General features: G+C 39.1%; 2 protein-coding genes across 11 annotated transcripts in view; one reads left to right on the forward strand and one right to left on the reverse strand.

Moving 5' to 3' along the window:
* Positions 1-7,454, forward strand: part of IAPP (islet amyloid polypeptide) — a 38,274-nt gene extending 30,820 nt beyond the window's left edge. Inside the window, exons 1-3 of one of the 2 annotated variants that reach the window (XM_089303924.1) lie at positions 3-3,031; positions 3,400-3,494; positions 7,109-7,454. In XM_089303924.1, the coding sequence (XP_089160050.1) occupies positions 3,415-3,494; positions 7,109-7,289 (261 nt within the window). In that variant the 5' untranslated portion in view covers positions 3-3,031; positions 3,400-3,414 and the 3' untranslated portion in view covers positions 7,290-7,454. Of the gene's footprint in view, positions 1-2; positions 3,032-3,399; positions 3,495-7,108 lie in introns of those variants that run through there. The other variant, XM_089303923.1, reaches the window with a different exon arrangement.
* Positions 1-22,823, reverse strand: part of SLCO1A2 (solute carrier organic anion transporter family member 1A2) — a 98,381-nt gene extending 75,558 nt beyond the window's left edge. For 6 of the 9 annotated variants that reach the window (XM_070049461.2, XM_070049460.2, XM_070049457.2 and 3 more), the window contains exon 1: positions 15,070-15,222. The gene's annotated coding sequence lies outside the window, so the exon portion shown is untranslated. Of the gene's footprint in view, positions 1-15,069; positions 15,223-22,656 lie in introns of those variants that run through there. The other 3 variants (XM_051850843.3, XM_089303917.1, XM_008259561.5) reach the window with 2 other exon arrangements.
* Positions 22,824-24,434: the final 1,611 nt, after the last annotated feature.

A 24,434-nucleotide genomic window follows, 5' to 3' on the forward strand; every position in this document is an offset into this window, starting at 1 on the left:
GGTGCAAACTCAGTAACTTGGGCCATCGCTGCTGCCTCCCAATGCTTGCATTAGTGGGAAGCTGGAGTTAGGAGCAAGAGAAGGGATTTGAACCCACGCTTTGCAGTGTGGGACATGGGCATCTAAACCTGTATCTTAACCGTGAGTCCAAACACTCAGCCCAGAAGAATTTTTGTTTAGTGCTTTTTTGTTTAGTGCAGATTTTGATTCAGTGGATCTGAGGTGCAGCCTGAGATTTTGCATTTCCAGCAAACTCCCAGCTGATGCCAAAGCAGTCAGCGCCTTCAAACAGGTGGACTAACAAGGGTAGGGAGTATTCAAAGATGAGTAACAGTGATGTTTTCTTGTAAGAAGCAGCCTAGGAGATGGTGATGGGGTTGCCAGGTAGAGAATGGAATCTGTGGACCAGCTTTCACTTTCACTGGTATGGGAAGATGAGAGATGGGGATAGATATCAACCTTGCGATAAACTCTGTAAGGACAACTGAAGGCCATTTTCTTGTCAAAACAAGATCATCCAGGGGTTACAATAACACATAACAGCCCAGAGAGTGCAATTGGCAATTCAGTGTATGGGAACAGAGATCTTTTTTTTTTCTTTTTACCAAAGAAATATTCTGAGATGGCCAAGTGAGAATTTGAATTTCACCTTGCCCCAGTGGAGCTGTGTAGCCCTGAGGAAGTTCGTCATATTGTCTGAATCTTGATCTCATCAACTGTAAATTGGGCGAATGATGCACCCCTTAGATGTGTGCCGATGAAGTGAGGCATCACATATCAATTAAAATCACTGTGCCTGACATAGTTGTTCTTAAAAAATACCAGAACTACCTCACCTTTCTTAAGAAGAACGTTTTCTTTTTGGCATTAATTTTTCAGGGAGCGAAGGGGAATCCATTTTGGAATATTACGTTTGGCACCCTTAACAAAAAAGGACATGAAAACTGAGTGAAATAAATATGTAGATTAGAAGCAAGTATTTTGGTCTAGATAAACACTCAACAAAGAATCAGAAAAATTGAGCTTCGGTCTGTAATTCAACACTGACTCAATGTTTGCAGTTGGATAAGATTTAATATCTCTGGGTCCCTGTATCTTTTCTAAAACACTGTATACAATTTGAAAAATGCATTATCATCTTACAGGAAACCAGTATCTTTTCAAGCCCTTTGTTTTTGTTATCATTTTCTTTGGAATCTCAGTAATTGTCACAGAAATGTGAAAACTGTAGCATCGTCAGATAATTAGATCAAGGATTGGGAACAAGTTTGTTTCTTTTCTCTGAAATCTCTACCCAAAAATTGTGTCACTCAGCTTTAAAGAAGTCTATGAAATCAATGAATCTAATTTTTTTGTTTGAGAATGCCCATCTCTTTTGTACTACAAAGTTATGCATATTTTCTTGGACAGTTGGAAATTCTTTTATTCGCTGTACATTACATCAAGTTGTTAGGACCTTAGATATAATTTAGAAATGTTAAAAAAAATGGAAAGAGTTAAAAACAACAGATGACTTTAAAAGGCAAACTGGAGAGTGCTGTTATGATCGGAGCCTTTCATAACTTCTTCATGAAGCTGAAAGAAAAATCTATTTCTTCAAAATAATTGAAGTATTTCCACATAATGATTAATGGAAAGTCATCCAAAGCTGCTTGGCTATGTATAGTGATGCATCTCTGTGGTGGAATGAGATGCCAAGATGGCCGCTGGCAACAGAAACTGCCTGGCAACAGGCTGTGATTGGATGGCTTCAGAAACCACATGACAATAGAGCCTGCCTGGCAACAGGCTGTGATTGGTTAGAGCATAGACTGCCCCTTGACCAGATTGGCTGCCCTGGCTATTTATGGTGCTGTACCAACTGAAATAAACGTGTCTGTGGGCTGCTCGCCTCTGGCCTGATTTCACCCGACTCCCAGGGTCTGTGTGGAGACTCCGTGCCTCTTGCCCCACCACGCTCCTCCTCTCACATCTCTGTTTAAATGCTGATAAACTAATTTTTTATATAAAATTATTGTTTTAAGCAGCTAATCCCTTCATATTTCACTGTGAATGTATTTTGTTTTCTCACTTACATCATTTTTATATGCCTTCTAGTTCAATCTGTTTCTTAAATGTCCATAGCATTAAGTCATCAGGGTCATTTGTATTCAGTTACACCTGTAAGCCCAAGTGTAGGATTTAGGCAGAGGCAGGTACAAGCACAGGGACACAGGATCTGACCAGTTTACTCCTAGGAAAGCTGACCTTAAAACATTGTACAGGGAAGCAGGGGGCCAGATCACAGCAAACCAGAGACATCTGAGTCAGCATTTTAAACACCGTGTGAAGACGTGTGTCACTTGAAAGGGTCAGCCACCTCCCCTTTTCTACATCCTGGACACTCTTCTAACCCTTTCTATAGAAGCCCCCGGCAACCTGCTCCTGCAGAAGGTGGTTTCTCTGGGGGTTCATACCTCCCGACTGTCTCCTTTACTTCTCACAAGTCATTAACATTTTCTTGAGCAACTCCTGCTTGAGACTGATATTTGGCAACACCCCAAGGGAACAGCCACTTGGCGTGACCAACAGCACACCACTCCACGTCTCTGGCTTCATTCTTCCTACATCAGCCCATCAGTTGCTACTCTTAATCACTTCTTTTTATTAATGTCTTGCTATCACAGAGGCTTGATTCTTGAAGACTCACTCCTATTTTACAAAGATAGCAAATTCAAATTTGTGCTGGGTATGACGCCCTGAGCTGCAGAAAGACAAGCTGTATCTGCTGTGTTAATATTTACTAATGTGTTACGGTGATAGTGGTCCATCTGTTTCTGCTGTCAATGAGGCACTTTCTGTCTATGGGGATGGAAATTAATGAGGTCTCTGTGAGCTGCCTGATGTCAGAGCTGAGAAAGGTGTGAAGGGTATTTAAGAGCTGGAGCACTGGTTAGCAAGTCAGCAGCAAAGCTTGGGATTCAAGCTTGACCTTGTTTCCATGAAGCTTTCTGACTATCAAAGTCACTTTCTGATATTACTAGATTAAAAGGTAAAAATTGTCCTGTTTGGGGGAAAGTATTACTTATTTAGGGAAAAGCAGACCTGCTGTTAAATATATGGTATATTTCAAAGTAAAAGTAAAGAGCTAATGTATTATATATCAATATTCCAGATTGTTTATAGAAAAGGGAACAGAGTAAGCAGAAATTTTGAAAATAATTGTAAAATTGTTTCAACAATATCAAGGGACTATACTGATATAATTTATAAGACCTATATTGCTATAACCCCTTAATATCAATAAAGGTCTTATAAGTTATGCTTTCAAAAGACTTATTTTACTGGGCTCTAATTTAAAATTGCATCAGTTGGAACTACATGAAATGTCCTGATTTCAGTGTGCAGTATTCTTTTCAGAGAATTAGATGAGCGATGTGCATCCTGAAGCTGCCAATAGTTCTACTTGTGCTCTCAGTTGCAGTGAACCACCTGCAAGCTTCACCTGTTGAGAGGTTAGTAACTCTAATACTCTTTTTCTTCTGTAAAGTGCAGGAAATTAGAATCAAATACAGCTAAATCACTAACAGCTCCTGGGCCAGTAGATTCCTGAGTCACTCATGTTAAAGGAATAGGATCACACGCTGTTCATTGCTTCTTAAATTTTGTGTTCTTTAAAGACTGTCTGTGGTGGAACTTGTGGCAGACAGGAGCGGGTAGTCTTAGTCTTCTCAAGAAATATGCTGGCAGAACTTAGAAGGCAAAGCCCAAGCGTGAATCAGGAAAAGCCAAGAGGTGGTAATTTCTGTTCTACTAATACTGAAACAAACCAGAGAAACTTAAGTAATGCAAGCATTTTACACTGGAGAAAATTTTAAATTTTATCTCTCAAAAGAATGGAAATATCCAAAGCTTTTACATCTTTTTCTGAACAATGAAATGGATAGGAATAATCTGGAGGGGAGGGCAAATTAAAGGCTTTGAGAAGTTCAAGTTAGAAGAAATAATCAGAAATACCAGAAGTTATTCTTGATGAGATAACTTGTAAGCTGCTATAAATGTTAATTAATACGTCTTCAAAAATATTTTCAATAGGTTTCCAGTGCATCAGAATTTCCTAGGAAGGTTTATTGGAAAGGAATCATGGCATTTAAATGATAGCTTTAAGGAGGTCTAAAAACTATACCAAATGAGACTGTTGGCAGTGATTACAATTTTCAAATGGGAACCATTTAAAATGGTAATATCCTATTGATAAGAGATTCTCAAGTCCCCATCTATGCATATATCATAAATAATGTACTGATGATTTTGTGCCCAAATCAGTTTTCTTCCATGTAGTCTTGCGGGACTGACCTTCTTCACCTTTACTCTCCACAGAAGTCCTTAAAGTCGTCCTAGAATGCTTCTCATTAGAATTATCATCACCTTGTCTTTGTTTTCATTTGGGGTGTTTTTTCTTGGAAATCCATGACAGTATGTTCAGATTTCTACAGCACACAGGTCTAATAACCAGCATGAACCATCATCAGATTTTCTTTGTTATTTCAGGGATTATTAGTTCAGAATGTTCTCAGAAATGGCTGTAATTTCCAACTGTTTTTTTTCATAGATAGAAATAATTTTTAAATCAATATGTAGTTTCTGATAAGCATAATATTTGGAAGATGACAGGAAAATTAGCAGTATTACTGAGTATGTACATCTATATCTTGGTCTTTTCTTTTGTTAGATTTAGATATATTCTAAGATGCTGTGCCTCACGTGTCTTTTGCTGTTGGTTTATTACAAGTGAGCTTCACTAAGAAACAGAATAATATATAACATTACTTAGTATCCGAATGCTTTCATACTACTCTCACACTTTTTACTTTGAGTCATTGTTAGAAATATTTTCAAAATATTCTTCAAATTGCTTTTCAATGTGATTCCTGACATTAGTATGTTTGGTCATTATTTTAAAGACAAAATGATATAACATCCTGACCTTTTAAATCATTTAATAACCTGCATATTTCATAAAAAACTAAAAAAGCTTATGTAGCAAAGGTGTCAAATTTTAAGCTCCTTTAAGACATAAAGCTAGTGTAGGTTTATTATTTAATATCATTTTCCTCATAAAATTCAGTCACATCATTTGTGATTTATGCAACTTTCATATATGTACAGGATGGGACTTTATAAACCATACGCAAAATAACTGTATATTCATGTCTAAGGCAAAAGAACCATATACTTTCCCATTAACTTTTTTGATTTGAAAAGCAAACAGACAGAGAGCAACAGAGATCGTCCATCTGCTGGTTCATTTCCTAATTCCCAACAACAGTAGGAGTGGGGCCAAGCTGAAGCTAGGAGCCCAGAACTCAGTCTGGGTCACCCACATGGGTGATAAGGAATCAAGTACTTGAGCCATCACCTGCTTCCTTCAAGGGTGTACAAACAGGAAAACTCTGACAATTTCTCTTAAGTAGAATGGTGGTAACACAACTCAAATAAGCCATAGTTTTATTTAGAATAATTAAAACTCTATTCTTGACCTTCCAACCAATTATCAAATGATTGCTCAGCATTTAGGATAGAGAGTATTTCACATTCTACACCAATCATTTGCTACACATATCTTGCTATGGGTACTGCCTTTGAACCCTCTCAATTTGACCTGTGACTTCCTTTATAGCTTTAAATATATTAATTTACAGTATTTTGACCCACTTCCAATTCCTGCCCTTCTTCAGGAAAAGTTTGTCTTTCAGAATTTAATGTCCATCGTATGGAGTTAGCAGTTCAACCCTTGCAAGCATTCAGTCTCTCCTTTGAAATGAACACTGCTCATGCTTACTATACCTTTCAGGATAAATAACTGAACAGGGAATGTGGATAACACTGATAAGGAACAAATAATTAGTTCCCCAAATCGGTTTCCTTTGCTGGAATAATTGGTTTGTCAGCCTGCATTTACATTGCACAAATATCCTGTTCACATGATGCTCGCAGAAGAAGCTACTGAGGTGGGAAAGAAATGTGGTAGTAAAGGTTTTAAAAACTCTAAAGCACACCCTTCAGTATTGTTGATGATGCTGATGAAATTATATGATGATTCTCTATTCATTTTGTTGGACTGAAGTTTATGCCCATGGGTTAGTAATTATGTGATTTTCTTTTTGTCCCTGGCAGCCTCCATTCAACTCTTTGATTCATGGGTTTGAATGCTTTAGATAACTCATATTAACGAAATCATGTAGTATTGCTCTTTCTGTGACTGGCTTATTTAATTTAGGATAATGTCCTCATGACTCATCCATGTTGTCACGTGCTGCATCATTTCCTCTGAACATTTCTTTGTCTTTTTTAAAAAGATTTTATGAATTTATTTAGAGTTGGCGCTGTGGCATAGTGGGTAAAAAGATTTTATGAATTTATTTGAGAGGTAGAGTTACAGACAGATAGAGGGAGAGACAGAGAGAAGTCTTCCACCTGCTGTTTCACTCCCCAGATGGCCACAGCAGCTGAAGCTGGGCCAATCTGAAGCCAGGATCCAGGAGCTTCTTCCAGGTCTCCCACTTGAGTGCAGGGGCCTAATCATCTGGGCCATCTTCTACTGCTTTTCCAGCCGTAGCAGAGAGCTGGTTCTGAGGAGTAGCAGCCAGGACTGGAACCAGCGCCCAGTGTATGGGATGCTGGCACCACAGGCAGAGACTTAGCCTACTACACCACAGAGCCAGATCCAACATTTCTTTAACATGCCTGCTTCAATTATCTCAAGGAACTTAACACAAATTAATATGTTTAACTCTTTTTGAAAGACGTAGGAAATGAATAATCTTAAAAATTGCCCCATATTCCAAGTGACCTATAAATTTTACTTTCTAAATCATCAGCAAGATTTAGAAGAATATAAGACAGACATTTTAATAATTATTATCTGGAATGTACTCTGAACTGTGAATAAAGAATTACATTGGGAAATGTAATATTGACCATGAAGATAGATATCCTATGATATCTCCAGCTATTTCTATAAACAACGTCCTTTAGTTCCTATCACTATGAAATATTTAGTGTCACACGGCTGTATCTAACCCCAGTTCTAATTCTGTGACCTTTCACATTTGTTCCCTGTTACCAGTCATCAGGTGGAAAAACGGAAATGCAACACTGTCACATGTGCCACACAACGCCTGGCAAATTTTTTAATTCATTCCAGCAACAACTTTGGTGCCATTTTCTCACCTCCCAGTGTGGGATCCAGTTCATATGGCAAGAGGAATGCAGTTGAGGTTCTAAACAGAGACCCCCTGCACTACTGACCCAGGTGGGAGTCAGTGCCCTCCACAGCCCCCGTTGACTCTGTATAAACATGAGTCCCTGTCGCGTTCCCGTTCCAGTGTAACTGTGGCTCTGCTTGTCCCATGTGTGTCACCACTACACGTAAATTGTCATTTGAGGTGTGTTTTCAATTTAGTACTAATTAAAATCCCAAAATAAAAAAGACTATGTCTTTAAAGCTAAAATGTTCCTGCCATTGATTTTTATTTTAAAAAAAATCACTTTGTGGACTGTATTTTATGGCTGAGTTAAAGAACAAAGAATAGAAAGGTGCTTTGAACCTTGGTAAATTGTAAACAAATAATAGTAAAGGTATGATTCTGAATATAAGGAAACCAACCATTGTAAGTATCCCTGTGAAACCATAATATTGTGCACTAGATTTCTGCAATGAGATAAAATGTTGTCCAAAAAAATAAATAAGTAGGGGCAGGCAGAGGTCTGGCAAAGCAGTTAAGATGCCATCATCCCACATTAGAGTACCTGGGTTTAGACTCAGCTCTGCTCTGATTCCAGCTTCCTGTTAATGCATGCCCTGGGAGGCAGCAGATGATGGCCCAAGTGTTTGCATCCCTGACACCCATTTGAGAAACCCAGACTGAGTTCTGGGCCCCTGGCTTCAGCATGTCCCAGACCTCCCTGTTGCAGACATTTAGGGAGTAAGCCAGAAGATTAAATAAATAAATAACTATTTCTTCTCTCTCTCTCTCTCTCTCTCTCTCTCTCTCTCTCTCTCTCACACACACACACACACACACACACACCGTTCTAATAAAGTTCCTTTTTTAATACATCAATTTCCTTATTCTGGCATTCAAATCCTTCCTTAACTGAGCCCAGTCCTGTTTTCCAGTTTTATCCAATGTGATTTCACTTCGTGTACCTGTGCTCCTCCCAAACCACTTGGCTCTTGCAGTTGTTTCTAGAGAATCTGTTATCATCAGATTTTCTCTCATTATTTAACCTATGTCTCTTCCATCTACTCCTTCCAAAGTGAGCAACTCTCCCCAGTGCACCCTTTTGAAATATTTCAATGACAACAAGAATCTTTAATCAGAGCTATATTGAATGACTTTTCCTCTCACAAAGCCCTTAACACACCTTGAAGGTTAAAAGAAATGTAGCATTAGAATATTGTATTATTACAGCTATATTTGTTTAAAATACTGTATTAGAGTTTCATATTATTGCTGTATTGTTTGTATAGCTGATGTGGTTCTTCAACATTCCTAGATTCTAACTCAGACTAGAAGTTAATCATTTCACCACTTCACGTTTCCTGGCCCACACTCAAGGAACGTAAGCCCATCTCATTATTCTGGGAAAAATTCAGCTTCCTGAACAGCCTCCACCTTCCCTGCCTGACTGACTGTGCTGGCACAAAGTTTAATAGCTGCTTCCTGAAAATGGCTCGACTTGTATCACCAACATGTTTTGAGTGATAGTGGGTGGAATCATTGTGTGAACTAAAGATTTTTATAAAATACAGGGGCTGCTGTTGGAGCTCAGTGGGTTAAGCCACAGCTTACAATGTCTACATTCCATATCACAGCACCAGTTCAAGTCCCAGCTGCTCTGCTTCCAATCCAGTCCCTGCTAGTGCACCTGGGAAAGCAGTGGATGCTTTCCCTGCCACCCATGTGGGAGACCCAGCTGGAGTTCCTGGCTCCTAGCTTGGGCCTGACCCATCCCCAGCTGTTGGGACTACCTAGGGAGTAAACCAGTGAGTGAAAGATCTCTCTCTCTCTCGCTCGCTCCCTCTCTCTCTCTCTCTGCTTCTGCCTTTAAAATTTTAAAAAGTTACAGAAGAAGCAAACACCTAACATTTTATCCCAGATAGGTTTAACAAAACATATACAATTAACACACATCCATTATATCAGAGCATATTAATTATTTTATTACCTTGAGTTACTAAACTCTTAATGTAATGAATCCCATTTCCCAATAAATTAAACATATTACACAATTAAATATTTAAATTCAATGAAGAATATTTCAATAAAATTCTGAATTTCCATAAGTGTAATTAAGCAAATTCCATAAAAATGGGTTTTCTGATGTGCTTGGATGACAGAAAATTGTCATGTTTCTTAATTTATTGGGAGAAAAATGCTCTTTTATTTGAGTAATAACAATATACTAGGATGCTTCCCTTTACTGTTTTAATCTAGAATATACATTGAATTCATAAGCAAAATTCAAATTTTGCATATTGCTTAAACTTTGAAAACTTTTAATTTGTATCACTTTTGTGAAAACATAGTAGTATACATTGCTCATTCCTTTTTTTAAAATTGATTTTATTTATTTGAACGACAGAGAGACAGAAAGACAGAGATCCCCCATTGCTGGTTCAGTCCCCAAATGCCCATCATCATAGTCAGGGTAGGGCCAGACTAAAGCCAGGAACCAGGAACTAAATCCAGGTCTCCCACTTGACAGTGATGGGGACTCAACTACTTGAGTCACCATCTGCTGCCTCCCAGAGTACAACATAGCAGGAAGCTGAATCTGGGGTTGAACCAGTACTCTACCCAGGCACTCAGAGGTGGAACATGAGCATACCAAGTAGCATCTTAACCACTCAACCAAATACCCTACATTGTTTATAAAATATGTATGCTGACTGAAAATTCTGCCCTGGAACATGCATTAGCAGCACATAATGAGATATCAGCCTACTAATGAGTCATAGCTCAGTGGAATTTCTAACACGAGAAACAAATAAACAAGGAAAACTAGAAATTACTCCGTGATGCTCAAGCATGCCTTGAGAATCGACCTGTAATTTCCCATAGTCAGGAGAGAAGTGGATGAACTCTATATGCTATGCAGATTTGTCAACTCCAAAGCTAAACAGGAGCTAAGACTTTATATAATAACAGTAATTTTTTTCTTCTGTGAAACATTATATAAATTAGTCAAATTGCTGTCATTTGACTTTGCAAACAACAGTCTTATGGATGTGAAGATGTTAAACTTTCTATTGGTTGGAACTAGGGCAGATCTAAATAATTCCTTAAATCGTTAAATAATTATGCTGAGGTGGTTAATATCGTAGTGGGGAGTATTTTTCTTGAGATCTTTTCTGCGTGCTGGCTACAGCACTCCACTAATCAAATATGTTCAGTTAGATTCTGCAGGAAGACCAGAAAACAGTAAAAATACAAATAAGGGGCAAGCGTTTGGTGCAGGGGGTAGGATGCCATTTGGGTGTGGGTGTTGTGGCACAGCAGGTTAAACATCTGTGTGAGATGCTCACACCCCATATCAGAGTGCTGCTTCCCATCCTGGCTGCTCCACTTCTGATCCAGCTGACCCACTAATGTACCTGAGCAGTCTTACCATTCATGCGGGAGACACAGATGGAGTTCCTGGTTTCTGGCTGGTCCAGGCAGAGCTGTTGTAGCCATTTGGCCAGTGAGCCAGAGGATGTAAGTTCTCTTCCTCACAGCCTGCGTTGTGTCACATCAGTGTAAGCTACCACTGGCAATGTTGTCTTCCCATATCAAAGAGCTGATTTCAGGCCCAGATGCTCCATTTCTGACCCGGCTTCCTGATAATGTGTCTGGGAAAGCAGTGGAAGATGGACAAAGTGCGTGGGCCTCTGCCAGCCACATGGGGAACAAGATAGAGTTCCTGGCTCCCGGATTCTCTCTGGCTGGCACCTGGCTATTGTAGATATTTGGAGAGTGAACCAGCAAATGGAAGATGTCTCTCTCCCTCCCTCCCTCCCTCTCTGTGTCACTCTACCTTTCATAGGAAAAACTAAACAAATCCTTTTTTTACAGGATCTATTTATCACTCTTTCCAATAAATAAATCTTTTAAAAATTCAAAGAATAACAAATGCTGGCAAGGTTGTAAAGTGTAATGTAACACACCGTTGGTGGAAATACAAATTGGTACAGCTGTTAAGAAAAATATGAAGATTCCACAGAAAACTAAAAATGTATCTACCGTATGACCCAACCATCCCACTACTGGGCATAAATCCAAAGGAAATGAAATCAACATGTGAAAGAGCTACCTGCACACCCATGTTTATAGCAGCTCAATTCACAATAGCAAAGATATGGAAACAACCTAGATGTCCATAAACTGATGAATTAATAAAGAAAATGTGGTGTGTATATTCATGAGGGATTATTACTCAGCCATAAGATGAATGAAATCCTGACATTTTCAATAAAATGTCTGGAACTGGAGATCATTATGCTAAGTAAAATAAGCCAGACCCAGAAAGACAGATATCACATATGTTCTCTCATTTGTGGAAGTTAATATAGAGTATTAAAATTGTGTGAATGTTATGTGGCATATACTTATAAATATTGCTTCACTGAATTATACCATATATATGTCAATACATCCCTCTTAAGTCACATTTGATCATTACCATGAATCCCTCACTTTGTGATATGTGTCCCTGTTTTCAAGAAAAAGATAATTTTAAAAAAGATGTCATTTGGGACTCTCATATTCCATGTCTTCATGCCTTGTTCTAAGTTCCAGGTCTGCTCCCAACAGTTGGTGGCTTAAGTAGTTGGGTCCCTGCCACTGTGTGAGGAACCTGGACTGAGTTCCTCGCTCCCAGTTTCAGCTTACCTTGCATGGCATGAGTGTTTGTGGAATGAATCAATAAAAGGGAGACCTATCTCTATGTCTCCCTCTCAATCTCTCTCTCTCCCTTTCAAATGAGTAACTTAAATGAAAAATGCAAATACATGCTATGCTGTTTACCAGGTGTATCACAAGATCTTTGTATTCAGTAGAATCAGGCATTGCCATTTCATTGAATAGTGGAAAAAATCACAAAGAATAATCATTGTTTTGATAAAAGGCCATAGTACCTTTGGACATCTGATAAATGTTTCTGCTTATCTGATAGTTTTTTTAATAGGGGGTCTCTCATTATACCTGGGAAGGAAGTAGTTACAATACAGTGCCATTTAGAGGAAAATTGCATGGTGCTTCCAAGGTCCATTGAGCAGCTACTAATGGCATGAAGTACGCTTATACTGGGTAGAAGTTGGCAATGCCAACTTCTTTAAAAATTGCGATAAAATTCTTCACTTATTTTTAGTCGTATAGGAGGTGTCAATAGCATCCCTGATGACTTCAAACCTGCTATTTCTTCAGGACGAGAGTGTAGAAATATTTACCAGGTGATAAAAATAACCTACAGTATGGAGCAGAGATTTGAATTTGAATGTGTCATGATTAGTGCAAAGTCCTTCTTACATGTTGTGTATCTTCCATGCAGAAGACATGAAAAAACATTTTTCTTCTAGAGCACTTTTCTCATTCTCATAGGAGAGAACCACCATGTTGCTGCTGGGCCCCATGTAGCCAGAGATGGAAGATTTGCATTTGTTCTACAGCAACACCGTCAGAGGGACTGGGGAGGAATGTACTAGCTGTGTGCTTCTTATTGCCGTATGGCAGGAAGGTTGTGCAGCCTCATTCACATAGACCTGTGTGACCTTGAAGCTCTATTTCTGCACATGTGTCATGAAAATAATAGTAAGTCACTCAGAGAGTGGAAGAGTAAATGAGATCAGGTTGGTGGTGAAAATTTTGGTGGCAAATCTGCCCGGATTCCTTCCGCTGGTTCCTCCTGCTTTCCCTTGCAGAGGGAGCATCCCCTCTCTATGAAGCATGTCTCAGAAGGGTCGCCTTCTAAAAGCAGAATATCATTGGGTCACACATTGTAGGGAGGAGGTACCTGACAGCTGTAGAGTTTGGGAAGGTGCTTGAGGGAGCACTTGATGAGAGAGACTTCCACACCTAAATGTCTCTATTTGTTTACCCAACTCAGCTTGCTCTTCTCATTTAGAGATACACTTAGGACATGCTCATATAGGCAACATGCTGTTCTAAGGTTGTTTAAATGTATTATCTGACTTAAAACCTTGCTATTAAATCTATTCTTGAGATAAAAAAAAAGAAGCAGAGAAGGTAAAGATTTGTGCAAGGTCGAGTGGTTAGATTGGTTAGAGCCAATGAATTAACCAAAATGTTCACCCTTCTATGGGTTTGCTGAGCATCTCTTCTCACTGAGACGTTCTTGAAGTGCTGGGGAAACAGCAGTACACCAGACAGACAAGTCCCCACTTCTCATGGAACTTATGTTCAAGTTTTGAGATGGTGGGGGGGTACCAGGGCTGTGTTTTTAACCACTGTGTTATACCATTTTCCCAAACCTGAGAGATCTGTCAAAGTCTGTCCTCTTCCTTCCATAGCTAAATAAACTAAATCATAAAAATTTGCAGAACAAGAAATCAAGACAGAATGAGGAGAAAATTACCACTATTTTCTAAGTAGCATCTACATGTGATTGTGTGTGGGTGGGTGTGTGTATTTGTTAATCTGCATAAATCCTATGAGACAGGTATTCTTACTTCACTTTTTAGTAGAGACTAAGGAGTAGAAAATGAGCTGGCTAGTCCAAGATCACATAGTTAGTGAGCATGAAACCAGAGCTGCAATCCAAGATTATCAGACTCTGAAGTCTGGCCAATTTCTCTATGGAATAGCCAAAGAAAAATATCCTGCTGATACTTCCACTGTGCTTTGTGGTTTATCAGAGACAGAACCATACCAAATAAATTTGTCTTGGAACTGGAGAAACAGGTCAAACGAAGAATGAGACTAAAATATGTATTCTAAATGTGAAGAACTTCTTTGATGCTGATAATAGAAATCTTTACCCTACCCATATCCAACTATGAGATAGTTTTGACTTATTTTATTTTGTTTTTTGAGGCTTCAACTGGGAGCAAGTTTTTTTTTTTAAATCCAAGATACTTATTAAATATTTCAAACACTTAAAGATTACTGGCAGTACATTTTTTTCTTCCTAAATCCATCTGGGATTTTCTTTTTTTAAAAAAAAATATTTATTTATTTATTTTGAGAGGGGAAGACAGAGAGGTCGGTCTTCCATCCACTGGTTCACTCCCTAAATGGCCACAATGGCCAGGGCAAGACCAGGCTGAAGCCAAGAGCTTCTTTCAGGTCTCCTACATGGGTGTAAGTGCCCAAGAACCTGGGCCATCTTCCACTGCTTTCCCAGGCCATTAGCAGGGAGCTGGATCAGAAGTGGAGCAGCCATGATTCAAGACAGTGCCCATATGAGATGCCAGGACCACAAACAGACACCTAACCTACTACGCTACAGTGCCGGCCCCCTGGGATTTTCAAATGGAGTTTTCTACTGAGAGTTTTATTTCTCGGCTTTGTGTACAATTAAGAAATCTTACAGGGGCCGGCGCTGTGGTGCAGCGGGTTAACACCCTGGCCTGAAGTGCCGGCATCCCATTTGGGCACCGGTTCGTGACCCAGCTGCTCCACTTCTGATCCAGCTCTCTGCTATGGCCTGGGAAAGCAGTAGAAGATGGCTCAAGTCCTTGGGCCCCTGCACCCACATGGGAGACCCGGAAGAAGCTCCTGGCTTCGGATTGGTGCAGCTCTGGTCGTTACGGCCAATTGGGGAGTGAACCATCGGATGGAAGACCTCTTTCTCTCTCCCTGTTTCTCCTCTCTCTGTGTTAACCCTGACTTTCAAATAAATAAATAAATCTTTAAAAAAAAAAAAGAAACCTTGCAGTAATTTTCAGTTAAAAGGCTGCTGAGTCAATAAACCCACATCCTGTAGTCAGTGCTTTAGGAACTTCAGCCTAGATTTTCACCTGCATCACTACCGCTTGCCTCGTGCATTTAGCTCCCATCTGTTTCATACCTCACAATCACCCACCTCAGATGGAGATCATGCAGTTTCCTCTCTTGCAATGTCTTTTCCTCACTTCTGAGCTCTATCCCAGATTCTGCCGAAATGTCACATTCCCCGTAGACCCTCTGCTGATCCTTTCAGCTCTCCTCTGCCTCTACACACACTTTTATCTGCATTATTCTTCCAATATCAGTTGATTAACCATGTGCTCCGTCACTGAACAAACATCTATTTATCTTACTTCTGTAATTGATACTTTAGTGGTTGGGGTTTTGAGAGTTCAAGAGCTCTTCCTTGTGTGTATGCACAGGTGCTATTTCTTCCTTGAGTTTGTGAACTACCTAAAGTCAGGGACCTATGAGTCATTTTTGTAATCTCCACAATATTTAAGAGCATTATTTGCACATAACAGATGTTCAGTAAATATTGGTAGAATAAATGTGTTTTATGAATAATGAACAAATGGATGATAAATGAGTCAACTTTAGTATAAATTTATGATGAGACGCAATGTGATGAAGTTGATGGATTGTGACATAATATACTTCCTTTGTAAAACAGAAATGATAATAACTATCTTGTCTCAGTAATAACTAAACTCAGTAATACTAAACAGTAATAACTAACTTGTATAGTGTTATTTACAACTAGGAATGAAATATCCAGTATTTTCAGTGTCCAATCAGTAGAAGCTATTTTAGCTATGATAACTATACACAAAGGAATCATATGGTATTATAGTTGGTACTTTGCTTGTTAACTAAGGATTTAAAAAGAGAAAAAGAAAGATAAAGGTAGTTAACAAAAGCGAGAACAAAACAAGAGAGAGAAATTCAAAAATAAAGAAAAAGGGAAAAAGCATAAAGACAATAATCTACCCAAATCCTAAAGTAGGATTTGTATCCCTAGTTACTTCCCCTACTCTGATGATCGAATGGCACAAAGACACGGGACAACTGGATCTAGAATTACAACATTTTGACAAAACCATAAAAGACATGGATTCTAAAAATCCACCCACCTTCCCTGTGGGAATATGCCTTTTGTTTTTTGGAACAAAGCCCATGATCAGTAAGAAGTGGCACAAAAATCTTTAAGAGGAAGTAATGGACAATATAGAAAAAGCAGATTTGGTGGAGCTTACCTGGGTCATAAGTAGATTAGAAGAGTAGGAGGAAAATCTAAAATTCTAAACAGGTAGAATTTAAGTAGTCAGAAATCTTACCATGCATATAATAAAACCATGTGTTAACACATTAAGTACTTCAAAAACTGAAATCATGGATAGGCAGTATAAAAAAGGAAAATTAAAGCTATCCAACATATGTAGACTTGGATAAAGAAAGAAAACATTCTTATTCACCGTTATAGGCATCATGCCCTGGCTATCCTGTTAACTTGTGAATATGGAACCTCTGGAACCAAAATGCTCAGATACCAAATATGAGCCCATGTGGAGGGAGGAGGCTGTGGGCCTGCCCACAGCTATAACTGTGATGAAACCATGTGCTCCTTGCAATAATTCACTTTCTTTGGTGGAACGTGCTCCTTTCCTCTTGTAACATATGAAACATCTGATCAAACAAGTAGTCTTGAGCAGCAAACCCGTGCAGACCATGCCAGTTGCTGCCAGGATCCTGGTTTGTTTTCAGAACTTCGTATCTGTTTCTTAACCTCCTTCAGCCACAACTACTTCATTTATATATGAAACAAATGATACTTATATTGTAGAGATATGAGGATAAAAGACAGTGCATGCAAGCTATTTGGGTATAACGGTGACTGACAATACAACCTTTAGTAAATTTTAGCTGTGATTATAATTAACTAAAATCCTAGGATATTTTTATGTTGACCAAAGCATACAACACTAAAAATCTTTAGACCATTTTACTACTTTTACAGTCGTTTCACTTTGATTCTAAGACTTCTGAATAAAAATTAAGAAAAAAAAATAAACCTGTAGGTCAAGATATTTAGGAAATTCTTGCAACTAAAGTGAGTAAAATGCTGCAGGTATGGGATTAGTCCACTAGCATACACGTGAGCAGAAAAAGGTTCTTTCACACTTATCTCTGTAAACACCGTCATACTACAATCCAGTGTGGCTGTCTTAGGACACAGTGTCATGAGGCTCTTCAATACCCTTCAAATCTCACACATCTCCAGTGCATACTGCTCTTTTTGTATTTTTGAGTTTAGGAACTTGCTCACTTAAAGTGTCTGATGTATTCCTTTACCACTGAAAATGAGCTTGGCCACTGAGCTAAACTGTTTTTTCATCTCTAATACAGGAAAGCATCAGAATATGAAGTTGACTCATCTCAAATACATAGTGATAATCATACATTTTATTCTCTGTGTTTATCTGACATATTACCTCTGACAATCTTAGATATTACTACCACCTACACAATTTTGCTTCTAACCTTTTCTAGAAATATATATTTAAAACTTTATCTAGCCATAGAAATATCCAAAAATGTTGCACAGGTCTTGCCAACAAGTTAATATTAACACCAGCTTAGAGGTTAAGAAATGACCATTATCACCACTGAAAATCAGAAACTCAGAATATAGTCTAATCTCAGTGCAATTCGATATGTATGTAAGTAATTTATGCTTTCATTTAAACACAACAAAGGCTATTATAGCAAAATCAAGAATATGTTCACCACTCAAGTGCATAGTTCTGACATTGTAGTGATACTGTACTTAGACATTAAGTAACCCTACCAATGAGCCCCATTTCACATAGGTCATTAACATCAATATTTATAACATAAAGAGTCAGAGCACATTAATCACAAATGACATAAGTGTACTAGCACATGAAAGAAGAAATCACATCCATATGAAGATAACAGAAAGAAAATGGGTAGGAAAAGAAACTATTTTCCTTTTACAAACAAGCAGGAAACTGGATCAGAACTGGAGCGGCCAGGACTTGAACCAGCATTCCAGTAGAAATGCAAGGGTCCCACTTGCATCCTAGCTACTGTGCCAAACACCTGCCCCCATCAAGATTTTTGGAGCTTCTTAAAGACTAGCCAGATTAAAATCTTAGAATTTAGCCAAGATAAAAGTGCCTTTGTGCAGCCTGCTGGAAAAAGCCCTGTAACAGACAATGCCTAATTTAATGCTGTTTTTTAGAGATGATATCATCTAAGTATAGCTTCAGAAACAAATAAAAGACTAGCAAGGAATTCTTTTATGTCTAAATGTAACAATAAGGTATATTTCTCAGAAATCAGAGAAGTGAATGATTCCAATAACTGTAACAAATTTTGGGTTAGTAATTCTGATTACTTTCAACAAACTCAAAGGAAAACCCAGTTTGGATCAATAGTAAATGTTAGGGTTAGAGCATTATTTAATTTTTGACATACAGCTACCGGATAAGCAAGTGACATTTCTATAGTAAAACTCCTGTCCTCATCTATATCTACATGGAAACAAAGTTTCTTACCATATCCATCTAGCAAAATGTAGATATGGCTCAACAGTTGCTAGGTAACCTTAAAGAACAGGTGAGTCTGAGGTAGCTCTCTTTCCAGGTCAGGTGTCTGTACATTTCAAGGGTTGGTGACTCACACAAAGCCCAGCAACCCTCCTGAGCCATCTTGGGCTGGCTTTGTGGTGCCATGGATTAAGCCATTGCCTCTGACTTTGGCATGCCATATCGGAGCATCAGCTCTAGTCCCATTACTTCGCTTTCGATCCAGTTCTCTGCTAATGCACTTACGAAGGCAGCGAAAAATGGCCCAAGTTCTTAGACCTCTGCCATCCTGTGAGAGACCAGGATAGAGATCCTGGCTACTGCCGTAGGCCAGGCCCACCCATGACTCCTGCAGCCAAGTGGGGCATGAATCAGCAAGTAGAAAATCTCTTCTTTCTCTGTCTCTGTAACTCTGCCGTTCAAGTAAATAAAATAAATTAAAAAAAAAAAAAGTTCCATCTATAGGATTGAATGTATGAGAATCTTCCTGGCCTTTCTTGCCAGCTTACTATAGTGGCTCAGCAAAAATATGAACTATGCTGTATGTTCCCTTCAAGGAGATAAACAAGGTGATGTGACCACCTTGCAAACTCAGCTCTGCACCAAAGAGAAATGGTGCTTCCAGTGCCGTTCCTAGAGAATGGCAAATTTTCCCAGCAGGAGGTATGTTAAACATAGTATTTTCTTTAGACATTTAAACATTTCTGATACTTGGCAATGGCTGATATTCAGTGGCTGAGAAGACTGATTCACATGAAATAACAGGCTTCCATGAACATGGTGCCAGCAATTGCTTACCATCTTGACAAGAAGCAAATGTGCTTTGAAATAACTAAGCCATTCCCATTAAAATCGGGAACAGGGTGGGCAATGTGGTGCAGTGGGGTAAGCTACTCCTTGGAATACCGGCATCCAATACTGGAATTTCAGGGAACAAGTCTTGCCTCTACTTCCCATCAAGCTTCCTGCTAATGTGCACCCTGACAAGCAGCAGATGATGCCCCAAGCACCTGAGTTCCTACCACGCATGTGTGGTGGAGTTCCTGGCTCCATCCTGGCTTCGCCCTGGCCCAGTCCCAGCTGTGGCAGGTACTTGGCAAATGAACCAGCAGATGGAAAATCTCTGTTTCTCCCTCTCTCTGTGTCATATTTTTTTAAAAAGGGGACTTGGAGGGGCTGGCCCTGTAGCGCAGTGGGTTAAGCCATGGCTTGCAATGCTGGCAGCCCATATGGGTGCCAGTTCAGGTCCTGGCTGTTCCACTTCAATCCAGCTCCCTGCTAATGTGCTTGGGAAAGCAGCCAAGAATGGCCTGAATGCCTGGGCCCTTGCATCGACATGGGAGATTCAGATGAAGCTCCTGGCTTTGGCCTGCTGCAGCCCTGGTCATTGTGGCCATTTTGGAAGTAAACCAGTGGATGGAAGATCTGTTTTTCTGTCTGTTTCTCTCTCTCTTTCTCTCTCTCTCCTTCTCCCTCTCTGTAACACTGCTTTAAAGTAAATAAATAAAATCTTTTTTAACAAATAAATCAATAGAATTTATCAATATTTAAAAAAAGGACACCTGGAGCAGTGTATTAAACATCTTAAAGTGAAAAAATTCTAAAAATAAAAAAGTTAAGAAATGTCAGGGTGAGGAAAACTTCCTTCAAAGAAACAAAGCAAGGAACTATAAAGGGAAAAAATTGCAAATAATGACAGTTTTTAAAAGGCAAAAAAAAAGCATAAATATAATTTTTAAAAAAGACACGGAGGGCTGGCCCTGTGGCATAGCGGATTGAGCCGTGGCCTGTAACACAGGCAGCCCATATGGGTACCAGTTTGAGTCCCAGCTGCTCTACTGCTGATCCAGCTCCCTTCTAATGCTCCTGGAAAAGGATAGAGGATAGCCCAAGTGCCTGGGCCCCTGCACCCACACGGGAGACCCAGATGAAGGCCCGAGTCCAGACTTCAGCCTGGCCAGCCCCCGGCTGTTGTTGCCATTTGGAGAGTGAACCAGTGGACAGAGACCTCTCCCTTAATCTGTCATTCTCTCTCTCTCTAACTCTGTCTTTCAAAAAACTAAATCTTAAAAAAAAAAAGACGTGAAAAAAAATGGCACACATATGAAAGGCAGGCTTTACATCTCTAATATAAGAATATGGACTTCTACGAATTGAAAAGAAAAAAAATATGGGTGAAATGCGTGAACTGAAGTTTGTAGAAGAAATTTAAATGGACAAAACATTTTTTAAAATTTTGTAAAAAATGCTAAATGTCACTAGTAACCAAGAAAAGACAATTTAAAATAATACAATAATCTCATTTATTTCTTATAGTAAGCAAAGTATTTAAAGATTTATATCATGCAGTGGAGTAGGGTGGAGAAACAGTGGGGTTGGGAATTCTAGTAGGCAATGCTGTGTAATTTCATTTGGGGAAATTTACGGAAATGGCTGTTCATCTCTAAGGAGGGACCGAGTAATCTGGCTGAAAAGCCCATGAGAGTATTTCAGGCATGGAAAGCCAAGACATTCTGGCAAAAAGATTTCTGTGAGTGAGATCCCAGTGGAAAGAACAGGTCTTCAAAGAGGGAGGTGCCTTTCTCTGAAGGGAGGAGAGAACCTCCACTTTGACTATGACCTTGTCTAAACAAGATAAGAGTCGGAGAACTCAAGGGACTTCCATAGCCTTGGAAACTCATAACTGGTGCATAGGGAGATTACTGATGCCATAAACAGGAGTGCCAATTTGTAAAGTCAACAACAGGAGTCACTGTGCACTTACTCCTCATGTAGGATCTCTGTCCTTAACGTGCTGTACATTGAGGCTTAATGCTATAACGAGTACTCAAACAGTATATTTCACTTTGTGTTTCTATGGGGGTGCAAACGATTGAAATCTTTACTTAATGTACACTAAACTGATCTTCTGTAAAAAAAAAAAAAAAAAAAAAGAAAGAAAGAAAGAAATTATCAATTCCCAACTTGACTCTCACTGGGATTAAACATGACAATAGGTCTGATCTGATTTCATCATCATTTAAAAAAAATCATCTATTATTTTTCACTTTATGTTTCTGTGTGGGAGCAAACTGTTGAAATACTTAAGGTATACTAAGCTGATCTTCTGTATATTAAGAGAATCGAAAATGAATCTTGATGTGAATGGAAGGGGAGAGGGAGTGGGAAAGGGGAGGGTTGTGGGTGGGAGGGACGGTATGGGGGGGGAAGCCATTGTAACACATGAGTCGTACTTTGGAAATTTATATTCATTAAATAAAAGATAAAAAAAAAAAGGAGGGACCGAGTATGATCTAGACATACATACTGACCTAGAGGAATGTGCACAGTGCATAACTAAATAAATGTAGCAATGTGTCAAGTCCTCATAGCCGCTGAATGGCAGGGGTCCGAGTGCATCTGCCATTGCCAGGTGAATAAAGCAGAGAGGAGCACATGAACACAGTTATGTAGAAAGGCGTGTGTTCTGCCTCAGTGTAGAAAAAGTGCAAAAAGGTACGCCCAGCCTGGCTGTTTCCTTTTTATACTTGTATATTATTTGACTTAAAAAAACTAATGGCCTCATTTTTTCATTTTGAACGAAAACTTTGATATAAAGTATGTATTATGGAAGCATTAACTGTGTGCTTGTAGGTACAATATAAACAGACAACTAATGCTCTAGGATTTCAGGAGAGGGAGAGAGGGATGTGGAGAACGTGGGACTTGATCCGAATTTGAACGAAGGATGTGGAAAAACCAGACAAACAAGACAGAGAGGGATCTGTGAGGGGTCTGTGAGGTGAGTAACAAGGCAGGAGGAAAACTTGATCCAGTATCATTAGACTCACTTCCAAAAGTCCAACCCCCCCATAACTGCATATTCAAAACTCAAAGTATACATCTCTATGTGTACTTGTGTTTACATGCATAAGCAAAAATTATTGTTGCTATTACACAAACAAATCCTGCATTAAACACCATTGCTATCACTCTCAGGAAAGTATAAAGGTAGTTAGGAAAACCAAAGAACCAGATATTTATAAGTAAATATTAAATCTACTTTCCACTTTCATGAACAAGAGGGACTGGATTGCAGCCCACAACAACCCAAATAAATAAATGACTTTTACCTTAGCATTCATCATCACCTCCAATCGCTGTGTCTTCTATACTCTAAGATGATCAGATTTTGCTAAAAATTACACATTGAGGAGCCAGTCTAAATAAATGGCTGCGGAACTGGAGCCTCCTGTTCCTCAGAGAAGCAGAGTCCTAAATAAAAGGATCTTTGTTTACTTCTCAAATTTTAATCCTTTGTAAAGTTCCCTTGGCTCCAAGGGTTGCATAAAACAGGTTATAATCTTGGAAACAGGTTCCAGGATTGGTCACTTGGAGCAAGAGGCTCCTCCTTGCTGCTTTCTTTCTTTCTTTCTTTCTTTCTTTCTTTCTTTCGTTCTTCTTTTTTTTTTTTTTTAACAGCTAACTCATGTGGCTTTGGCTCCTATTGTAGAAGCCTGTCCAGAAGTACAGAAAGCTCAGATAAGGTCACTTAACTTTGCTGAGCTTCAGTTTTCTCAGTCTGTTTCTTTCTTCCATGATTAAGTCTTTAGCAAGTCTCTTACAAATCAAAGAATTACTTTATAAATCGCAATGTGGATATACTGAGCTGGAGTCCCACTTTTGGTATAGCTGGAAAACCTAAGAAAAGATGGCACCAAAGCCAGAATCAATGTAAAAACGTCGAGTTGACAGAGACAGGACTCTTCATTTCTAGAGCATTCCACCGACATGGGTGAACAGTAGACAGCTGGGAGAAAAGCAGTAAACACAGACAATTCTATCATGAACTGGGGGCAGTGGAAACACCAGTTGGATTAGTATTTTAATATGAGCCCATGGAATGTTTCACAGTACGGGCTAAACTGAGCTGTAGCTTTGATTAGCTGTGACCTTGGACAGTTACATATACTCAGGTATAAATTTTACCAGTGGTTAATTACAGCATCTCCCTGGAAGGGCTGCTGAGATTGCTGTTTCATTCAGTAAATGTTTGTTGAGTGCCTGCTCCATGCCAAATAATTTTATATTATGGATTATATGTATTATAATAAGCAAAATTATAATATGCCAAATAATTATATATTATATTATATAGATTATGATAAGCAAAATACTCTGGATTCCTCTCATGGATTTCATTTTCTTTGGTTGAAGGAAGAAAGAAAAATATGTCTACAAATAACATTAACAGGAAATCCCTTTGGTTAGCTAGGTATATTTAGTAAATAGATTTTTTTTAAGCCAGTCCCAAAAACGTAGATACTGTTTGTTTTCCTGATCTGCGGTAACTAATAGTAAACGTGTTTAAAAGCTATGAGGGGTGTGTGTCTCATGGCAGGAGGGTGGTGTGTGAAGACCTGGTAATGAAATCACATTTTTTCTGAATTCTTACGTCGTATTTCTTAGATGGTACTGGTGCGCAGCCGGTGAGATTTCCTCCACTGTTTTCAACTGCTGTAGTAGGTTGGTAAAGGACAGATGCAAAAATACCTGCCCATCATGGATGTCTGCTTCAGAAGTTAACTTGGGGGAGGAGGGAATCCTGCCCCTCTCCCAGCCAGGGTGAAATTGAAAATTCCAACCTTTTATTCCCCTCAAAGGGCTCTGAGAGGCAGGGCTGTTTTCTGTTCTCTGGTGATGATGACAGTTAACATTTATTGAGTGCCATAGGCCATTCTAGGAACAAGGTGTATTAACCACTTTAATCCTCCCAGTAGACTGCCAAGATGGCTACCCTTAGTACTCCCACGATCACTGGTCAGGACATTGAGGGACAGGTGCACTTCAACATCGCTAGCATTACAGCTAGAGGGTGGGGACTGAGTTTGGCTCCAGAACACTACAATGC

This window comes from Oryctolagus cuniculus, chromosome 9 (genome assembly GCF_051225735.1).
Source record: "Oryctolagus cuniculus isolate XC-2025 breed Fujian yellow rabbit chromosome 9, ASM5122573v1, whole genome shotgun sequence".
Classification (NCBI taxonomy): domain Eukaryota; kingdom Metazoa; phylum Chordata; class Mammalia; order Lagomorpha; family Leporidae; genus Oryctolagus; species Oryctolagus cuniculus.